Below are 22552 nucleotides of genomic sequence, written 5' to 3' on the forward strand. Positions count from 1 at the left end.
AATTATTTTATTCAGTTCCCGCCCTATATTTGAATTCAAACTTGTCCCGATTTCGCCGCCAATCCTCTAGCCAATAGTAGAGGTGGTTGAAAAGAAGCTTCATTTTTTGCTTTTAGCCCTCCGTCTTTATGTCTTTGGCCCCCCCGGCCTCGGCCAGCCCATGTACCCGATACCGTGTGACGTCCAGAGGGTACGAAATGCGACCACCATTCTTTATCCGCCTTGAATTTCATTAGTTTGCGAAAGTAAAATGTATTAAAGTATCTACACAAATAAATAAATCATAGATAAACAAAGAACATTGCATGGAATAACATACTATAGAGGTACGATCGTGGACCGCTGCGGCGTTAGTTCACCGCACCCTCTGCCAGGTTCGCTGCGAGCGCGCGTTAACGGTTTTTAACACAGGGTAGCATAGGGAGTTGGGAGTCCTTATTTATTCTATTGGTCCATGTCTCAGTATAAAGGGACTCTAAGTGGCGTCAGGGACGAGTTCTATAGGACGTAGGACGCCGTTCTGTTGTGAGCGGGTGATTGCAGCGCATTCTCGCGTAGGATCCTAGTCAACTCAGAGGATCCTTCCCCCCGAACCTCGACTCATCCATCGCCCGCTCCAAAAGTGAGGTTAAGCCGGAGATTGAAAAATAACACATAAGGCGGCTGAATTCTTGAAAAATAAGTATATTTTTGGCGTTTTTCGACCCCTTTCGGCCAGAAGAGCATGTCGCACATTACAGAGTGGTGAAAAATTCGATTTTTTGCAGTTATACGCGATCCTACGGATTTTAATGAAGTCCAACTAGAGTCCCTTTATACCCAGAGTTAAGACAACTCGATTATCAGCTGACTGGCAGCCGGCCTTTGCTGGCCATGGAGGCCGAAACGAGTGCACCCAAACGAACGATATTGAGGGATAAGGATCAGGAATCCTGCGATGTCTGTCACACAAAAACAACAACATCAACAAATTGATCAATTAAAAAGAAAATGAGATTGGTTTGTGAATAATTTCTTAATCTATTTTCATTTTGGACCTATGGAAATAACAATTTACTCTTGATAAACCACAATTAGGTAATATTTTCATTATTCTTGTTCACATTCGAGGTACCGCCATCTTGGTGCACTCGTTTCGGCCTCCATGAGCGAGAACCAATCAGAATTGGATTTTTTTTTAGGCCACTTTCAGCCCAACCAAAAGTGAGTTGTCTTAACTCTGGGTATAAAGGGACTCTAAGTCCAACAACTGATAACAGCAGTGAGTTGCGAGGATCCTACGCGAGATAGTAGCACTAGTACCTGCTCACGAATTTTTACATTGACTCTTACGGGAGTCCAGGGTCCTGTAGAACTGGTCCCTGGTGGCGTTATCGCTTTTTCGCTTTATTCTATCTATGTCTGCGTAAAATGGGCTGCAAGAACGAGTGTCATGTCTTTATTCGAAATATTTTTTCATTAATTCGTTCTCAAAGAATTTCCACTGCTTTGATATTTCGCAGTCACGAAAGTCTACAATGTTTTCCTGCTTTAAACTTCTTCCGTACTCAACATCAGTTCATGTGTTTGCATGTTAATTCTAACCTCAAAAAGTTCACAAGGTCAGATTTTCTTCGCTGTTCCTTGGCTCTCATTCCAGTTTCAAGTAAATTCGGGATTAATAGCATCTTCAGTTCCAATATCATCCTTATGTGCGGCCTTTCACTCGTAATCTACAACTGCTCTCTAAATTCTACAGGTACGGAAAAGAATTCGAATGCTTCTCCTACATATTAGGAAAGGTTTTGAAATGAAAACAATCTCTGGAATTTTAAATATTTGCTATCCTTTGAACCTGACTATTGAACAGTAGGGATGGTCGAATATTCAGATAATTGAATATTCGACATTCGAATTATAGGCACCGAGATAATCGCATCACATTTGAATATTCACTTCCGAAGTATTCGAAATTGCAAATTTGAATATTCGAATAATCGCATACGAATATTCGAATAATTGCACTCAAATTCGATAACCGTCCATCCCTTTCGTCAATCTCGTTATTAATTAAAACTCGTCCTAAACTCCACGTTCGGGAATGACTGACTGTCCTAGTTAAACGTGTCATTTATCGCTCACAGTTCATAAAAAATGAAAAATCGAAGCAATAATCGAACATATTTGAAAATTCGCTTCCAAAGTATTTGCAATCGCAAGATTTGAATTCTCAAACAATCGCATTCGAAAAGTTTTGATTATCCGAATAATCGCATTCGAATCCGCTATTCGTTCATTCCTAATGTACAGTGTTTACTTAGTTGTCATTCACAGAGATTGTCTAATTTTTTTCAATACACAGGGACCTATAAGGTGATCTGTTACGGTTTCTGCCATGGTGAAACTGGCGTGCGATAAGATTATAGTATCGATTTAGTAAAATATCTCAGAACATTTTGAATTTTCAACCAAAGATAGAATGAGAGCCTCTGCGCGTGAGCCTTAAGGACCATTTTAAACCAAAACATCGCCAAAATGTGGAGAAAAATTATGCATCTGCTACAGTTGTTGATTTTTGTATTGAAGGTGAGGTTTTTCCCCCTAAAGGATCCTGCTCTCATTTTTCTATAATTTACTAATTTTTGGGCTAAGTATGATTCTCTAGGCCCTTGTGCTGGGGCTACATTTCTATTTTGGCCAAAAATCCAAAATCTGCTGAGATTTTTTACTTAATTGATGCGAAACATCGTATGTATGCTAGTTTGACTCCGCCAGAAACTGTTGACTCACCGCAACTGCTCTCAGTTTTAACGTTATTTCGATGGTGAAAGCACAAAATTGCACAACTCAAGTTTTGTCGGGTTTGAGACAGCCACATACCTATTGAGCTGCAGGAGAGGTCTTCATTTGCTATCAAAATACATAGAGAAAAGAAAGGAGGTGGTCACACATTGAGCATCTTGGATTTCGTTGGTGATGTAGGTCAGTATGGACAGTTTTCATCTTCAATTTTCTAGGAAATGGTGCTGTTTATGGAAGAAAGCCATCCTATTTGACAAGGTTGAAACATGGAGTTCAATTCAGTAGCAATGAACTGGAGCGCTAGTGAAGTCAATCCATGAACGTGCCATTCTGATCCCCTTGTTCGCTGGAATGTGGGAACAATCTTAGGACTGTTCAGCATTTTTCAACACGGCGGCTTATGGGAGAATCGCGGGCTACGATTGGTTTTCGCGATTTGTTCGTTTAAACAAATCATTATTTCTGCGAATTTTGGCAAATTGTGTTCACCAAAGTCATAACAAATAAAAAATTGTTCAACACTCCTGGTTTTTATGAAACAAATTCTATACCTGTATTTTCTGAGCGAAGATGGGCTACATTTTTTCCTCCAATCAGTGATCCAAGCTGACCACCAGATTCTTCAGCACAACACTGTCGTATTGTTGCATTGCCAAAGCATACCCAAGTGTTATAAATTGAAACCAAAAGGTGTGTTTTCCAGAGAATGTAGCATATGCTCAAGATAATAACAACTCCAATATAGTTGCAACATCATTATGATTCTCATCGACGGTCTCACTAGTTGTCACTGTTTCTTCTTCTACAGAAAAATCTCTTTTTCGGGCGGCAAAATTGGGGACTGCTGCAGAACTCAGAAGGTAAATTTATGTTTGATTTCTAATGAGTAGTCCCCCTCGGGTATACGATATTTATGTAATTTTTTTACAGTGCTCCCCCTCCCTCCTCAAAAAGAAAAACATATCTTGTAGGTTCAGCCAGATTACATCACCACATTTTAGTCTGCTAAAGAATCCTCAGTTTCAACAAAACAAAATGACCGCAGTAGAATGTGATCAAAATATCATAAGATTTATTTATTTATTTTCTTCTATCACCCGTTCTGCAGGGAATACATAGAACAATTCATCTCCACCTTTTTTGTACATTTTAAGTAATCAGAAGTAAGTTTTTTAGAATCAACAATCGAAAGTCTGGTAGGCTGATGATTGATTAAGTTTGAAAATTCAATAAACCTGTCATTTTCTTCTTGTCAGATCGGAAAGTGCATCTTTCAAAAATACTGATTTTTGCCCATTCTTGGATCATGAGCAAATGTTGCTGGATTGAGGATTACTCATAAAATCATGTCTTCTTTTAAGATGTAGATTAAGATGGTCCAGAAACATCATACCTAAGTCGAGAAAATCAAATTACACCCACCCTATCAGTTCTAAATGGTGGAAAAATATTCTGTACGGTTTAGCAAATTTTGTTGAAAATTAGAGTTAGTGCAACCTAGAAGTCTTTTCTTTATATGGAAGAATACATCTAAAAAATTTGAGTTATAACAGGGAATGTCGTTACTATGAATTTTTATGAGTGGCTTATTTTTCTTTAATCACGTGTAGGTACTTACATTATGTACAGGGTATCCCAGACCGCCGGTACCAGGCCTTTTTCTCGGTCGTTTAGGTCGTACGAAGTCAGGGACCGCGGGGTTGATTAGAGAATCGACCCCAAAGAATCCGAATTTCATGGTCCCGAAATCCCCCAGCCTCCTTTTGGGGGTAATGGGGGGGGGGGGTGTTACTATCCTAGAAGTCGGAGTTCCTGACAGAATTGAGATTCAATTGCATTACCATTAAAAAGTACGGAAAATTTCACGTGAAATTGATCCCTAAAAATCCAAAATCGATTCGCTTTAGGCCCAAACATTATCCCTTATAGAGGGGGACGTCCCCCTCCATAATTTCCTTTTGGTCGCAAAATTGACGTAGACTCTCCGGAAACAGATGGCACCCCAGGTAAACGACTTCAGAGTCGACAATGGAAGTCGACGATGGTTTACAAGTGGAAAAATAAAGTGAAGTGAGAAAAACCGATTAATGGTGGCATTACTGACAGAGAATCCTCCTCAAACTCAGAATTCCTTAGGAATCCGATTTTCATGGTCCTAAACGGGGGAGGGGGGGCACAATTTCAAAAGTCGGGGTTTCCCTCCGAATCGCAAATTTATGGCATCCAAAAAAAAGAAAAAGTGCAAAAATTTAAACTTTGATTGACGCCAGAGAGTTCAAACTAATCCAGGCAGTGCCCAAAAATATCCCCCTGAAGAGGGGACCGATGTCCTCTCCACAAATGGCTCGTTGGTCGGAAAACTGACGGAAATCCTGCGGAAAAAGATGGTCTCAGAGCTCCCTTGACCTCTCTTTAAAATTTTGAGGGGAAGATTTGGATTCCTTGATGTCAATTCACCAGTATACCATCTTTATCCGCAGGATTTACCTACGCCAGTTTTCCGACCAACGAGCAATACAATATGTGGAGAGAACATCGGCCCCCTCTTCAGGGGGATACTTTTGGGTGTTGACTGGGTTAATTTGAACTCTCTGACGTCAAACAAAGTTTACATTTTTTACACTTTTCAATTTGGATGCCATCAATTTGCGATTCGGAAGGGAACCCCGACTTTTAAAATTGTGCCCCACCTTCCCCCGTTTACTCCCTAAGGGAGGGCTAGGACCATGAAACTCGGATTCCTTAGGGTCGATTACCCGGCCGGGGTGCCATCTTTTTCCGGAGAATCTGCGTCAATTTTGCGACCAAAAGAAAATTATGGAGGGGGACGTCCCCCTCTTTAAGGGATAATGTTTGGGCCTAAAGTAAATCGATTTTGGATTTTTAGGGATCAATTTCACGTGAAATTTTCCGTACTTTTCAATATCAATGCAATCTAATCTCAATTCTATCTGAAACTCCGACTTCTAGGATAGTGACCCTTTCTTTACCTCCAAAGGGGGGCTGGGGGGTTTCGGGACCATGAAATTCGGATTCCTTGGGGTCGATTCGCTTTTCAACCCCGCGGTCCCTGACTTCGTGCGACCTAAACCAACCGAGAAAACGGCCTGGCACGGATGGTCCGCGACACCCTGTATACGGGCAATTTTAGTCGCGCCCCGCAAAATTATTGTTAAATAACTTTTTTGTCTAGACTTCTTTATGAAGAGAGGGTAAATGTGAATCAACGGCATATTCTTGGTTGGACTGTATTGCAAACAGCTGTTATCAATGGAAGATCTGAAATCGTATCAATTTTACTAGAGGCAGGAGCTGACCCAAACCTACGCGATGAATTCACTTCCTTTCATAAAATGGCAGCAAAAACTGGACTTCATCCCTTAGATGGTTTGTTGATTCTGTTTTACTATTTGATTTAATTTAATCCAGAATGCTATAAAATATCATTTTTATTCCGCAGAATTGGACCTTCATTACACATCTACCGTTTACAGGATGCCCCAAAGCAAAATGTAGGTGTCCTCTAGTGGCCGATTTCCTGAGCCCAGATAAGACTTTTTGCTCTGAGGAGGAAAGGGCATGTCTCACAATGGGATCATGCTTAGGAGAGAGGGAGGTTGCGCCAGTCACCATACATAATTAAAGGGGAATGGATGGCTTTACTCCAAGGTTCTTCACTTGGGTGAGAGGGGGAGGGGCGAAATTTGGTAAAATCCCTCGTGCCATATTTATGCAACCCCAAACTGTTCATTTTTGTCGCACGAAAAGGAGGGAACGAACGAAACGCATTTTTTCGGTATTTTTGACCTTGTAATGCAATTTAGGACTCCCTCATGATGCTTGATGGACTCCTTCCTCCCTTCAAATCCCAAAAATGATGGGAAACTGTTGAGTATGAAGATGTATAAAATTTGATGTATTTTTAATGATAGTACATGACAAACAACGTTGAAAAAATGAGAATGATAAATGGATTTTATTGATCGGTGTTGTTAAGAATGTAAAGAGAAGTGGAAAATACTACAGAAAGACAAAACAAATTCAAAGATGGACGAGAAATTCAGAAAATAGGCGCTAATTCTCTCAAGATCATCTATGTTTTTTACCAGTAGGGTCATTCCATATGGAACCTACCAGCCATGCAACCGCCCGACTCGGATTTTGATGATAAATTTTTTTTCTTGATCAGGCCACCAAATAATGAACTTCTGCAAAATATTAGGTCTCAATTCAAAAAACTCAATAAGATATGAATTTTTGAAATTTAAGAATTTTCAAGAAAGAGACGTTTCGAACTTCCGAGAAAGAGAGACTCATTTTTCCCCAAAAAATTCACCCCGGGCCCATTTTTCGTCGGATTGAAGTGAATTTGACACATTGTCAATGAAAGTATGTCGATTTGAGAAAAAAATGCATAAAATGCTCGACTTCACTCATTGGTGTGCTGCGGTTGATTGTTTGTTGTGATTTTGTCTGATTTTAACGACAAAACCTTCCCCTCTTCAAATGCCCATAACTTTTGAGCTGCAAGTTATTTCTTGCTCCAATTTTTTTAAAATGCTCCCAAGAGTATTAGAAAGACGCCTAAAGAACAATTCTGATGACGTTTTGGGCTTTAGTATCTTTTTTTTTTCACTTTTGTCCGACAAAGGCCTGAAAAACTGAAAACAACACCAAAATTATTCCAATAATCGACCATTACCGTGAAAAGTCAACTCAAAAATCGCTCAATTTTTGCCTGAATGGTCCTTACTGTGTGTACAATATGTTTGAAAAATAAAATCAATGGCATTTTGGGTTTGAATATCTCTAACTTCGAGTTTTTTCCGAAAAAAGGCCAGCAAAACTGAAAACACTGAAATGACACCAATTATCGGCCCTAACTTTGGAGTAGCAACTCAAAAATTGCTCACATTTTTACTGAATGGTTCTCACTGCATGTGAAATGCGTCTGAGGAATAAATGTGATGGTATGTTGGGTTTCCGTAAACCTTCTCCCAACATTTTTACTCAAGAGAGGCTGGCTTCACTGAAAAAAGCGCCAGGAAAATCTCATTAACCGACCATTACATTGAAAAAGCAATTGATTGGGGTCCCAGATTTTTCACCAAAGGACTCTTGTTGTATGGGAAGCACACTAACTTGAGGAGTGATTATAGTGTATTCTTGGTTGTAGTAGTTTTCCCCTTCACTTCAATCTTTACGATCGCCTTTAAACTAAGGAGATAAATCTGCAGGTATCCCTTAACTGATGGGCATCCCTATTCACATTTAAAAGTGATTCACAGACTCCTGGATGACATCATTATGAGGTTAATAACTTTCAAATGTATTCTGAAATTAAAAATCTAAGGACAAGACAAAAAGTGCTAATGGGAATTACCAGAACATTAAATTGTTAAAAATTGAGGAAGGTTATTGATGCTGACTAGAGTTGAAGTATTGTAATTATTAGTTTTGAAAAATTAAGTTACTGATTTATTTCCTCAACATCTCAAGCAAGGGTTTCACTCTTAAAGGGAGGGAAAAAATGTGTACAACAATCATGTATTTAGATATTTTGCGATAAAAAAATAGGATGTTATCAATGAAGTAACTGTAAGGTTTGCCCTTGATTCACATAATTCAGAACTTAGTTGCTTTTTCAATTCGAAGCATTAAATTTACTTCAAAAAACTTTTTAATTTTCAGATCTATAAATTACACCGTTGCTGATTTAGATCATGATCTTGTTTGCCCTCAATAGTTACTCTAACCCAGAGTAAGTTAGAGTTATGCTAGAAATCTCAATAAATTCGTATGTTGCGTGTGTGCATGATAGGCATTGGTTCTTTGAGCTTGTTCTATCCAAATCAGAGGAAGAAAACGACTTTTGAGATTTCATTTATGTATCCGTCCCCTTCCGTGAAAATTAAAAAGTTTTTTGAAGTAAATTTATTGCTTCGAGTTGAAAAAGCAACCAAGTTTTGAATTGATTAAATCGAGGGAAAACCTTACACTTACTTCATTGATAACATTCTATTTTTTATCGCAAAATATCTAAATACATGATTTTTGTACATATTTTTTCTCTCCTTCAAGAGTGAATCCCTTGCTATAATCACTCCTCAAGTTAGTGTGCTTCCCATACAACAAGAGTCCTTTGGTGAAAAATCTGGGACCCCAATCAATTGCTTTTTCAATGTAATGGTCGGTTAATGAGATTTTCCTGGCGCTTTTTTCAGTGAAGCCAGCCTCTCTTGAGTAAAAATGTTGGGAGAAGGTTTACGGAAACCCAACATACCATCACATTTATTCCTCAGACGCATTTCACATGCAGTGAGAACCATTCAGTAAAAATGTGAGCAATTTTTGAGTTGCTACTCCAAAGTTAGGGCCGATAATTGGTGTCATTTCAGTGTTTTCAGTTTTGCTGGCCTTTTTTCGGAAAAAACTCGAAGTTAGAGATATTCAAACCCAAAATGCCATTGATTTTATTTTTCAAACATATTGTACACACAGTAAGGACCATTCAGGCAAAAATTGAGCGATTTTTGAGTTGACTTTTCACGGTAATGGTCGATTATTGGAATAATTTTGGTGTTGTTTTCAGTTTTTCAGGCCTTTGTCGGACAAAAGTGAAAAAAAAAAAGATACTAAAGCCCAAAACGTCATCAGAATTGTTCTTTAGGCGTCTTTCTAATACTCTTGGGAGCATTTTAAAAAAATTGGAGCAAGAAATAACTTGCAGCTCAAAAGTTATGGGCATTTGAAGAGGGGAAGGTTTTGTCGTTAAAATCAGACAAAATCACAACAAACAATCAACCGCAGCACACCAATGAGTGAAGTCGAGCATTTTATGCATTTTTTTCTCAAATCGACATACTTTCATTGACAATGTGTCAAATTCACTTCAATCCGACGAAAAATGGGCCCGGGGTGAATTTTTTGGGGAAAAAGGGCACTTAGTCCAGTCATTCTAGCCAAAAAAAGGGCCTAACCTCGGACAAATTAGCACAAACTTCTATTGTGTTTTAAAGCGCTCCAAAACATGTCTGGAGCCCCCCCAAAAAAGTTTACCATTAGCCTTCCTCGAGAACACAGTCAAAATTGCTTATAACAAAATGGCGGCCGTCTGAAATTACGTGTAAATTGATTGTTGACTTCGGCAGCGTTTCCCCGATTTTGCGTGATTCTAGTGCATCCGGTGAAAAAAATCACTCCTGTCATTTTTTTAGACTATAAAATTCTGCTTACAAACATATATAAGTTTTTTTAATTTTGACTTGTTGGTGCCGAGCTACGAAGTCAGACACCGAAAAAAAAGGCTAGAATTTTCTTGAAATTTCAAGTTTCGTTTGTAACTTTTAAGATACAGCTTTGGCAGAATTTTTTCTCTCAAAACTGTTGGCACCAATGGAAAGAGTGTGAAATTTTCTTTTCAAAACACATATTACATCAAAATTTAACTGAAGGTATAAGACCTTTATGGAATGGTGTCTTTGACATTTTTTTTTTTTTTTTTGCTTGAATTTCAATTAATGTGACCCTTTTTCACGTATATTCGACTATTTTTGAAATAAATTTTGTTATTAATTTGATAGTCATGGTACATAGTAAAGAGAGAAGCACCTTAGAGCAAGGATGGTCGACCGGGGGGGGGGGGGGGGGGGGGCATATCTGATCCGTTCACTGTTTGGACAATCGCAGCTAAAGATTCTAAGAAAAAAACGGCAAAACACCTATTTGTCGGCAGATTTTCGTGAAATTTGGTGTACCCCGGTATGTCGACCTAGGAAATTCGAATTTGGCGTTACTTTCAGTCTAAATCAAAATTCAAGATGGCGGCAATAATTTGTTAGATACCTGTTTATCGACTGATTTGCATGAAACCTAGTATAACCCTGTATTTAGCCCTAGAGAATTTGAATTTGATGTCGAATTTAACCAGAACTAAAATCAAAGATGGTGGGAAGAAGGTGGTGGCAATAATTTTTTAAAATTAAAGATGGCGGTTACCATTTGAAAACTACCTATTTATTTATCGGCAGATTTTCATGAAACTCGGTGTATCCTGGTATTTTGATCTGGTAAATTCGAATTTGACGTTACTTTCAGTCTGAATCAAAATTCAAGATGGTGGAAAAAAGATGGCGGCCTTAATTTTTAAAATATCTGTTTATCGGCTAATTTTCATGACATTGAATATTACCTAGTATTTTGACCAAAGTTTGTCAGTTTCGGTTTAAAAGTTTATAATATAAGGTAATACCTAAGACTGGGTAAAAAAGTAATTTAGGGGCTCGGAGGACAAGGCGCCTAAGTGCAGGTTTCGAAAAATATGACACATTTTAGTGGTTCCAACTAATTTTAGGTTTGAAATAAAGTTGTGAAAAATTCACCGGAAGCATCCAATGCTGAAGCATCAAAATGTGCGTTTGAACTCTCTTCCTGCCATAAGGCTGTGTATAATAGTTAGCAACTTTACACATGTTTTTCTCGAAATAGCACTTATGCGCCTCGTCCTCTAAGCTGTTTAATTAAGAGTATAAGTGTTAAAATGCAATTGTTTTAGTATCGTTGAATATTTAACTGACACAGATTAAGAAATAGAAAGTCGAGTAATGAAATAAAAGCTCTACTAATTTTTTACTCGGTCTATTGAAAGCTAAATAATATTAAATAATGTGCGAAATGTCGCATACATATTCGACTGACAAGATGCCAAGGGCAGTGAAATTTTAATGTTTTTATTATTTTCCTTCTTATTTACTTAGATTTCCTCATTTCACACGAGCCTGCGGTACGTCACGTAAAGCATAGGTGCATACCCCTCTTTCCTGTTGACAACCCCGCCCCCCACTGACATCTGTACTTTCGTTATAATCCTTGTTCGCGCTTACGCTACAGTTGGCCGCCCAAAAGTTCCAAACCTTCAATGGTGTATTGAATTTATCATAATAATTATTAGTTTTACTATTAATTCCTCCGACGCAAAAAGACCCACTCCCCGAGCTGCCGCCATTGCACAGCAGAATCCCTCACGTAAAGCGCTTCGCAGCGCGGCGGCTGTGCTCGCATCGTAACTTCCCTCATATGTGAGATGTCCCATTCCGCAATGTTTTTAAAAACCCTTGAATGTACAGATTTCGCCAAGCTCTGTCCTATTCGTATATTTTTATGTAAGTGTATGCATAAATACGATGAAAATTGTCTTCACTTTGAATGCGTGAAGCATCCGTTAGTTCCGTACTGGCGGTCAGATATCCATTTGCGCTCTTTATAGAAGGTGGGTCAGTTTCCCCTCCTATTATTTATTTTATATTACGTTAATTCATTTTTACTCTCCAGAAATGATTTAAATAACTTCTCACGATTAATGGAATATTTGCTGTATTGATAAACCAGAAAAAACCCTCAAAACGGGTAAAAATTCCGCCAAGCCTATGAGATCTTATCACAAAATTAGTAGGTATGTATCTAAAAAAAAATTTAAAAAGGAGAGGGGGGGGGATAGTAATCTCTTGAAAATTACTAAAGGAGATCAGAAAAGCAGCTCTTTCAAACTCTGTTTTCAATTTCAAACCTCAAAATGTCTGATATCATTTGAGGTCAAGATTTTTTAAGTATAGGTACGCCCCAGAACTAGAACGAGCAAACGGGCAATTAATTCTGCTGAGAGTCCCCTTCAGTTAGTCTCGGACGCAACCAGGTTACCTTTGAAGCTAGCTTAGTTGCCTGGGTCACTAATACAAGGAAAGATAATTGGATTTGATTCCTGATGTGAGAAGATGGCGAGGGATAAAACAAGCAGTTCTTTTTTCAGTCTCAAACCTCAAAATATTTGATATCTTTTGAAGTCAAGATTTTTTACCATCTCCTCATCTCACTTTCATTTTCGTTTTGCATTTTAGGAAATAAATTCCACTCTCATACATCATTGAACTTTCTTTAATTTTTCGCTAATTATTCCCCTTCATTTCAGGTAGCCGCAACTCTTCTTACCTACAATAGCTATGTAAGGAACCATTGTATCATACTTACGAGACCTTCCTCGTTTAGATCAAGAATAGAATAAATGTTTTCAATTCAGATTCGGGCTCACTCTTTGAAAATTAAAAAAAGAAGTCAGGTAGATGAAGGTAGAATTTTTAAAAAGAGCCAAAAAAATTAGCTAAAAAATCAAAAATTCTGGCGAGATGGTCCCGATACTCTTGTGGGTGTGGTATGGCTGAAAGAGTAGTGCCAATAATAAGGGTAATCGAGCGACGTTCAATATTGCCGAAAAATGGAAATGCATCTTTTCACCAGTTCGAGTCGATTTTTCTTTCTTCCTTTTCATCACTCGCCCACCTACGTCCTTCAAAATTCGGAACGGCTAATTACTGTGAGCGCCAGGCGGAAAAATCATAAATTCGACAGTCAGCTCCTTCATTTTAAGTGAACGAATAAATATCTAAATAAGTCTTCGGGATCTGCCACGAAACGAATTTCATAAGCTTAAAGTGCTAGCTGGAATTTAAGAGGAGTTTTTTCGAGCATTCATGTGATCCTTCCTGTGTTGTTCTGCTTACAATCCTTGAGCTACAGCTTAGTGTCTAAAAGAAGATGGGCTGCAGCTGACACTCAAATGATACGTATCGGGACGTCTCGCCAGAATTTTTGATTTTTTAGCTAATTTTTTTGGCTCTTTTTAAAAATTCTACCTTCATCTACCTCAAAGAGTGAGCCAGAATCTGAATTGAAAACATTTATTCTATTCTTGATCTAAACGAGGAAGGTCTCGTAAGTATGATACAATGGTTCCTTACATAGCTATTGTAGGTAAGAAGAGTTGCGGCTACCTGAAATGAAGGGGAATAATTAGCGAAAAATTAAAGAAAGTTCAATGATGTATGAGAGTGGAATTTATTTCCTAAAATGCAAAACGAAAATGAAAGTGAGATGAGGAGATGGTAAAAAATCTTGACTTCAAAAGATATCAAATATTTTGAGGTTTGAGACTGAAAAAAGAACTGCTTGTTTTATCCCTCGCCATCTTCTCACATCAGGAATCAAATCCAATTATCTTTCCTTGTATTAGTGACCCAGGCAACTAAGCTAGCTTCAAAGGTAACCTGGTTGCGTCCGAGACTAACTGAAGGGGACTCTCAGCAGAATTAATTGCCCGTTTGCTCGTTCTAGTTCTGGGGCGTACCTATACTTAAAAAATCTTGACCTCAAATGATATCAGACATTTTGAGGTTTGAAATTGAAAACAGAGTTTGAAAGAGCTGCTTTTCTTATCTCCTTTTGTAATTTTCAAGAGATTACTATCCCCCCCCCCCCTCTCCTTTTTTAATTTTTTTTTAGATACATACCGTCTAATTTTGTGATAAGATCTCATAGGCTTGGCGGAATTTTTACCCTTTTTGAGGGTTTTTTGCGTTTATATCTGTTTGTTTTGGTTTTTCTGCACATGCTAAGACCATAAGACGCTTATTAAAAAAGAGGAAAATGTTAAGCAATGAATATTGGTGGATAAGGATTCATTACAAACAAAGTTCCTTCTTGATGTTATTCTACCCTTGGAGATGAAAAATATTTCTATCCAAATTTTGAAGACAGGGAGAACAAAATTGAATACAGGTACAAGAAAATACTGCTAGTATTTACTGCTGCCTGCATTTATCCTCTTCAAACGGAGTTATGTGGTGATGCTGAAACTAAGGACATGCCTTGAAGAACTACTTTAAAAATAAAAAAAAAAAAAATAAAAAATAAAAAAAAAATTGGTCAACTTTGGTTGGAATGACATTTACCTAATCGTGTTTCAAAAATTTTACAGTTGGTTACCTTTGCATAGCCTCTGCTTGATTCTGCACAGAATAATTCCAACAGGGATCAGTTAATATATTTTGAAAGATGTGCTTCAATTTATTTTCAAATTAAAAAAATTCCTTCTGAAATCAAACTGATTTTCTCAAAAAATTTAGGGGAGGTAAATCTCTCAAATAAAATAAAATAGCATTAGCAAAAAATTTGCGAGAAATTTTTCTTCTTGCGCATTTTAAGTGTTGGAACATTTACCTAATTTTAATTGTAGGTTGTTATGAATGTCCAAGGCTAGCAGTCATGTGAATTCTTGGATGTACATATTCACAAATGAAGTCATTGAAAGTCAATAATATCAGTAAGCTATGAAAGGCTAAAAAATACTTCAAAGATGAGCATAAGAAAATTCTAATGTCAGAGTCCTCGTATATTCGAAGTGAAATAGCTTACTTAAACGATGTACTTAAAATTTCTGAAAAGACACATTGCTATGATGATCCTTAAGTACGAAGTACTTCCACTGACTGATCTACTTTTCTAATGAGAAACAGAAAGCCCTTGGGTATTTTGAAATTGGAAACATTCCTGAAGGATCTGGCCACAAACATTTTATTTTTAAAAATTTGGAGAGTAGGTAATGAGTACCTAATGAGTAAGTTAACACATTTTTATTGCGAATATCAGATTACCCAGAGTATTGTGAGCACAAAAATCTTTGATAGTAAAGTTAGGCAAGTGAAGTAAAAACTACCAAAATACTCTTATGAGGAACTGAGCTTAAAGACCCGTAGGTAAATTCCCCCTCCAATCCATAAAGATACCTATAGAAAAAGAAGCGAGCAATTTCATTCGCTGAACTCTTAAATTTGAAGTGCATTCCTTAAGTAATACCGCCTCGGGCAGTTCAAAATTAACTTTATGTCAATAAACCTCCTTGGTCCCACCTACAGAATGTAGCTACCAAGAGAAAATCTGGAGTTAGGTATGTGTACCATAGTATTAGTAGGTATGTGCACCATCGAGGATGTCCGGGCACCATCAACGATGCACGACATCCCTACATTGCCCGTAACATATGTACCATTCGCGCGTTGCGCTCGGATCTGTTTACATTTCAATTACTTACTCAGCCGCATATTAAATCAAAGTGAGTAAGAATAGAGATCTTGGCAGTGTATAGTATAGAGTATCACTGAAATTCCTTCCGTTCAGTGCAAATACATTGCCTCATCCGCTATTTGCTTTGAGACTCAATAGCTATAGTAGCAATGTCCGCGGAGATAGCCTTTGCTTACAATATTATACGGGAGCAAGGAAAAACAAGGAAACTTGAAAATTGCGATGCAAATTTCTTGAATGAGCCTTCATAACTAGCATGTATTTATCAACATACACATTCTCTGAAACTATTCTATGGTTTGAACACTATAGTGATAATTTGCATGACAATCACAACGCACAATTAGAGTGTTCTATAGGGTTTGAAGATAGAGTAGCCAGCAGCCTGATTGTTGAAATTTTTTGTTTGTCAGGACAACGTAGATGACATAGGTTAAAAGGCGGAGCGTGATTGGTTCGCTATGTCTTATTGCTGCTTTGTCGTGCCTATGTCGGGTTGAACTCACGACAAGCTAACGGCACTTCTTAAGTTTCTGATGTTTCCGACAGTATGTCATACATTCCACCTGACAAAGGTATGACAAAGCAACGATAAGACATAGCCGACCAATCTCGCTCCGCCTTTTAACCTATGTCACCTATGTTGTCCCGACGAACAAAAAAATTCAACATTCAGGCTGCTGATAGATGTTGCATGGTCACTGTGGTTTGGCATGGTTCTGCAAATATTGCTTCTGATATTAGGTAACACACATTGAAATAGTTCAGCACATACCTTAAGTAGAATTTTGGCATCCGACTCGGCATAGATTTGTTGCTAAAACTACTGACGCTGCCTTTAAATCCTTGATATGGGTCTCACTCAAAACCAGATTACTAGGATTATTTGACATCGAACAGATTTCCGCAGGGATAAGGGTACTAAAATTCACTTGTCATAGGTACTTACAGTTTTGCTCGCGAACAAATGAACCACAGATGGAGGAAGGTACACAGAACTTGTAGCACGGTAATAAAGGTAGAGACAAAGTTTAGAGATAGTAGTGAACAATAAAGGGAAGTTTCATTAGTATGATTTAGTTTGCATTTCGAAATAACAGCAATAAATTATTTATTAGTTTAGTTTGTGTAGGTATGTTTACATCTCGCGATAACCTAAAAGCGAAAAGACAAACATTGATTGAATTGACTTGACTGTGACGTCAACTAGCTATCCGGCACGAAGTCACGACGGCAGGGAATTCAAAATTCTTAGAAACCAGTTGTTAATAAATAAAAAAACAAATCGGAAAATGAGTGATTAACGCAAATCTATGTTTTAATCTCAGTTTCTCTCCAAGCGTGGAAAAGAGGGTCGTGATTCAGGATTCACTTGATTCACTCTGTTCACTGATGACATAGAATAATAGCTACTTATTTATTATTCTAAATATGATGATGATGATGAGATTCTTTCCAAGGGATCAGACAATTTTTCAAGACAAATTTACATGGAGCAGCGACAGAGCAGCTAACTGACGCCATGACACTGGCGGTGCGTCGTGAATGGTCGTGAATTGAATGAAACAACGACTTTGATCAGTTGAACTTTCTTAAAAATTAATAATGCAAAAACACGTTCTAAATTCAAGGAATGATGCCTATGCACTGGTTTAAACCTTTTGAAATGAGTTGCAATGATTTTCATAAATGTTCGCAGCACATTTATATTTAATACGGATGGCCGATTGCAAGCAAAATTTCGAGGTGAACGAAATTCACGAATGTGAATGCGGCGCGGGTGATTTGAAAAAGTGGCCAAAAAACGGCAATTAATTAGCGATTATTAATTAACTGTGTAATGAATCAGCTCCAAATTTCGCTTGTAGGCGAGGAATTAAGTTTGCCAGCCAGAGTGCAAAGGGTTTTGAGTTTCGTTAAGTTTTGCGGAGATATCTCAAAATAACGCAAAAGTTGAACGGGTTCGTGTAAGATACAGTAGCGGCTCCCATTTTCGTTGTTGGAGACGTCTATAGGCTTGACGGGCTAGCTACCGCTCCTAGTAATGACCTTTTCAGGGATGGTGTTTTACATAGAAACTCAATTTTCTGTAAATTTTGCCATTTTTTACAATTTTAAATAAAGCCGTGTCAAACCCAAAAAAAATGGAAATTTTTGGAACAAGGTACCCTCTCTTACTGTAAATTTTATGTACTTTTACGTGGTCACAGTGGTTTTTTGATCAAACACTTTTAAAATGCGCAAAAATTAGGAAAATGGAGCTAAAAACGGTCTTTTTTCAGAAAAATGTCATTTTTGATCCCAGAAGAAATTATCCTACCGGCAAATATAATTACTTAAAAGGATGTTGAACACACCATTCTAGACCAAAATTTAACGTACTTTTCAGTTACATCATTTATTTTAACTTTAAAGCGGTAAAATCTCAAAAATAACTAAAAAATTACATTTCATCATTTTTTTTAAAACTTTTTTTAAACCAAAATTCAGTGCTAAGCCCCTCAAAAAGGTTTTACGGCAACTTTCAATTGCCCTATGTTATAGGAAATTTTATGAACTTTTCATTTCGCACCTTGTTTTCTTTCTTTAACTCCTTTTAACATGTGAAATATAAGAAAAACAGCGGGAAAATTTTTTTCGGGCAAATTGCACTTTTTTTCAACATTGCCTCTGCATTTTCACGAGAGACGCCAAAAATACAAATAAAGGTACATTTCTTACATAAAATTTTATCAGCTTTTCGCTGATTACCATGGTTTGATGAATAAAATTGTTTGCAGCCATGAAAAACCACAAAAACCTGAGACAAAGCCTTGTTATTGAATAATTTGTAAATTTTTACCGTCTCAAAAATTGGCTTCTAAGTACACTTAAATACCTTCAAAAATTTATTCATTGACATTTTTTTCACTTTCATGTGCTATTACATTGGTACCATAAAATTTACTTCAAACAAAAATTACTAAACTTGAAAATTCTGGCTATATGTTAAGAAAAATGTTCGTAACCGAGCAGCTGGGTTTTCCAATAGACAACTTTAACGCCATATAACTACCTTAAAAATAAAAACCCTCTTTAAAAAATTCGGAACAGTAATTTCAGGTATGCAATTTTTGGGAAATTTTATGCACTAAACGATTATTACCATCGTTGAATCGTATTCTCAGTTTCCAGCTGTGAAGAAGCCAAAAATCGTTGAAATTCTGAAATTTCTAGAGAAATCAGTTTTCAGCGTAATTCCCTTAAATACACTTTTCAGGTACATTTTGTAAAATTTAAAGGAAAACCAGTGTGTTATTCGTCTTGAAAATTTTATCACCTTTCTAAAAAGTATATATAAGTCATACTTTTGTCGAAAAATAATTGATCAAAAGCGCTGGAAACGGAAAAAAACAACTGAATTTGTTGTTAAATATTGACTTCATACTTTTGAATGATTCGTCTCACGATGAGGTCATATAAGATAAAAAGGTAAAATGAATGGGTATACTTGTTTAAAATTAGCGTACTTTTCAGTGGTGCCGTTGTTTTTAACCTTAAATTAATTATTTTGACCTAAAATTGGTCAAGAACGCGAAAAATCGTGAATTTTCAGCAGATTTTGCCGGTTGTTGTTTTTAAATATTAAAATTCGGAAAGAAAAAAATAAGAAAAGCCTAAGTATTGTATATTATTCTTAATCAAAATTTTCTGATCTTTCAAACTGATGTCTTGCAATTTTTTTGTTTGACGCATTATTTTTGAGTTATAAAGGGAAATCCGTAAGTACGTCCTCTTTGAAAATCGCCGTAAGCCGCCATTTTGAAAAACTGCGATTTGACCACTTTCCCGGTGGATTTTTTTGGAAAATTTTTGTTTCTCTCTTATTGGGTACCTAGAGACCCTATATTCCAAAGGAAAAGTTTGTGCTAATTTGTCCGAGGTAAAAAGCTAGAATGACTGGACTACCTCTCTTTCTCGGAAGTTCGAAACATCTCTTTCTTGAAAATTCTTAAATTTCAAAAATTCACATCAGTAAGTTTTTCGAATTGAGACCTAATATTTTGCAGAAGTTCATTATTTGGTGGCCTGATGAAGAAAAAAATGTAACAACAAAATCCAAGTCGGGCGGTTGCATGGCTGGTAGGTTCTATATGGAATGACCCAGTATAGAGGACTATGTATCACTGGTACTGACCTTCCCCCCTTGTAATGCAACATAATACAGGCTCATACCCCTCTCCCCTGTGAGTGTTACTTAATTTTATGAAGACTCCTAAACCCTTTTTTTTGGTTACCTCAATTTTGGTTTTTTTTTCAGTTATTACATTGCGGGAAACTGAATTCAGTGATCAGCTGAACAATAGGAGAACTTTTCAAGGCTTTACGGCCCTCCACTATGCTGTTCTTGCCAATGACTTCACGATAGTCAGGCTACTCCTTGATGCTGGGGCTAATCCGCTGATTGAAAATGATGCAGGTCATCAACCCATCATGTTCGCTAAAGCAGAGCAAATCAAAGATTTATTGGATAGAGCAATGTCAGAGGTAAAGTTCGTTTTTTCAGTCAGTGACAGATCTAGAGAGTGGTCAAGAGAGGTGACATTTAATGAAATGGAATGGAGGGTAAGGAGGCATACCTACGTTCAAGCAGCTCTCAGAAAAATATTTTTAAAAAATATTCCCACAAACTGAATTTTAAGTAGGCTCTTGTTTCAAATTCTAAAATCGATTAATTGGTACAATCTGACAACCTTCCGTAAGTCAATTGGAGAATTTTTGTTTCAAAGGTGATACAGTAGAGGCTATTATTATTGGGACCAGATCTATCACATTGCAGATTATACGAAACCAAGATATCTGACCAGGAATAATGAAGAAAAAGGTTGTATCCTAAAAGACTCTATCACAAACCTTTTAAAGATCAGCCAAAAATGTAATTATCAGTTAAAAATTAATGAAGTCTACCTTGAAAGATGTTACTTTGACAAACATAATTTATTTTATCACAAATTTTAGTGTTTTCCATCACAACAAAGCCACCAAAAAGAATTGCGGTGAATTGAATCGTGGATAATTGAGACTATTTAGAAAGTGGAAAATAACTAACTGAAAACGTGAAAGAATTTTTTTGTTATGATCCAGTTTTCAGATAATTAAGTAATTTTAGCCTGTTTTTAAGTTTTTACCATTTCGACAGTGTTAGTCGGCAATCACATAACTCGGTTTGCGACGTCGCAGACTCCCTGTCACACGTTACTTTTTTAAACGGAAAACTATTCAACGGCAATTCTTTAAAAACTTCCGTGATTTTTCTTCTCTGTGCGAAGAAAATTCTGCATAAAATTCGAGGAATGATGTCCATTTGTTCTCTTTTAAAAAAATAACATAGAGGCAGAGATTTTCAGACACCGCAAACGAGTTATGTGATTGCCGACTCACACCGTCGATTTGTTTAAGTGGGATTGATTTTCCTCAATAATTTCAACTTGACGTGCATCCAAGGATGGAGTGAATGAACTCTTTTAGCCCAAAGATTTTCAGGACTTTGGACAGAAGGAAAATGACAACACACAGGCCAAAGTGCAAAACCACGTATCTCCAGCACAATGTTTCAAAATTTCCCCTCGTATTTTATTTTTTCCACGAGAACAAGCCAATTTTAATAGCTTGAAATTCATTCAAAATAATCTGCTGGCATTGGAATAAAATCACACAAGTTTTCAAGAAATTATGTTAAACAGTTTTCTTAAGAAAAAACTAAGGATGACAGGAAGTCTGCATGTCACAAACGGAGTTACAAGATATCGCACCATGGTCGTCAATGTACCTTTTGCTGCAGAAATCAAGAGAATATGAAACGTTGATATACAGGGTGTTTCAGACCACCCGTACCAGGCCTTTTTCTCGGTTGTTTTAGGTCGTACAAAGTCGGGGACCGCGGGATTGAATAGGGAATGGACCACTAGACAAGGTACGAATTTCAGCACTCTGATATATGATCCGTAACCAAAATTTCACGTAGAGCACGATGCGCACAATGAAAATTATCGAAATCAACTCCTCACAACGATATTTAATGATTCTTGATGCGTGAATTCAAACCACCCGCTCATGAAAACTCAATGCTCTACGCGATTCACATCGCGCGCTAAACGTTATCATGACAGTCTCTGCGCGATGTAAAAATCTGGCAACCTCAATCTTGACGCTTTGGCTCAGCTATAGCAAATTGCCTATAGTTCGAACAACACATGGTGGGAAATGAATATTGCTCGATTAAGAAACTTGCTGAGGTCGTTGTCGTGCGCGATTTGACTCACGTAGAGCTTTGAGTTTCTTGTGAGCGGGCAGTTCAAATTCCTCGTAACCAATGTGAAATGAAAAGGTTAATATCTTCGTTAGGAGTTGGTTTCAGTAATTTTCATTGCGCGAATCGTGTTCTACGTGAAATTTTGGTTAAGAAACATGTACCGGAATGCTTAAATTCGTATCTTGTCTAGGAATCCATTGACCCCAAGGAATCCGAATTTCGTGGTCCTGAAACCCCCCCACCCCCCCTTGGGGGGTAAAGGGGGGGGGGTCACGATGCTAAAAGTCACGGTTCCCGACCGAATTGCGAATTACTCGCATCAGAATTGAAAAGCACGGAAAATTTCACGTGATATTGACCCCTAGAAATCCATAATCAGCCCATCCAAGGCTCAAAAATGACCCCCTAAAGAGGGGGACAGTACCCCCCTCCATAATTTCTCTTTGGTCTCAAAATTGACGTAGATTCTCCAGAAAAGGATGGTTTCCCAGGTAATCGACCCCGAGAAATCTAAATTTCATGGTCCCGAAGCTCCTCTGGCCCCCCTTGAGAGGTAAACGGGGGGCC

General features: G+C 37.5%; 1 protein-coding gene across 9 annotated transcripts in view; it reads left to right on the plus strand.

Annotated features, from left to right (window-relative positions):
• The first annotated feature begins 1353 nt into the window (after positions 1-1353).
• The window catches only part of LOC109038788 (mitochondrial disaggregase), a 38400-nt gene continuing 17201 nt past the window's right edge, over positions 1354-22552 (plus strand). For 4 of the 9 annotated variants that reach the window (XR_011899178.1, XR_011899177.1, XR_011899179.1 and 1 more), the window contains exons 1-4: positions 1354-1738; positions 3590-3641; positions 5975-6168; positions 19994-20220. Coding sequence is in view for 4 of the 9 variants with exons in the window: in XM_072296322.1 (XP_072152423.1) it covers positions 1411-1738; positions 3590-3641; positions 5975-6168; positions 19994-20220 (801 nt within the window). In the remaining 5 variants the exon portion in view is untranslated. Of the gene's footprint in view, positions 1739-2939; positions 2962-3589; positions 3642-5974; positions 6169-19993; positions 20221-22552 lie in introns of those variants that run through there. The other 5 variants (XR_011899181.1, XM_072296322.1, XM_072296324.1 and 2 more) reach the window with 4 other exon arrangements.

This window comes from Bemisia tabaci, chromosome 2 (assembly GCF_918797505.1).
Source record: "Bemisia tabaci chromosome 2, PGI_BMITA_v3".
Taxonomy (NCBI): Eukaryota; Metazoa; Arthropoda; class Insecta; order Hemiptera; family Aleyrodidae; genus Bemisia; species Bemisia tabaci.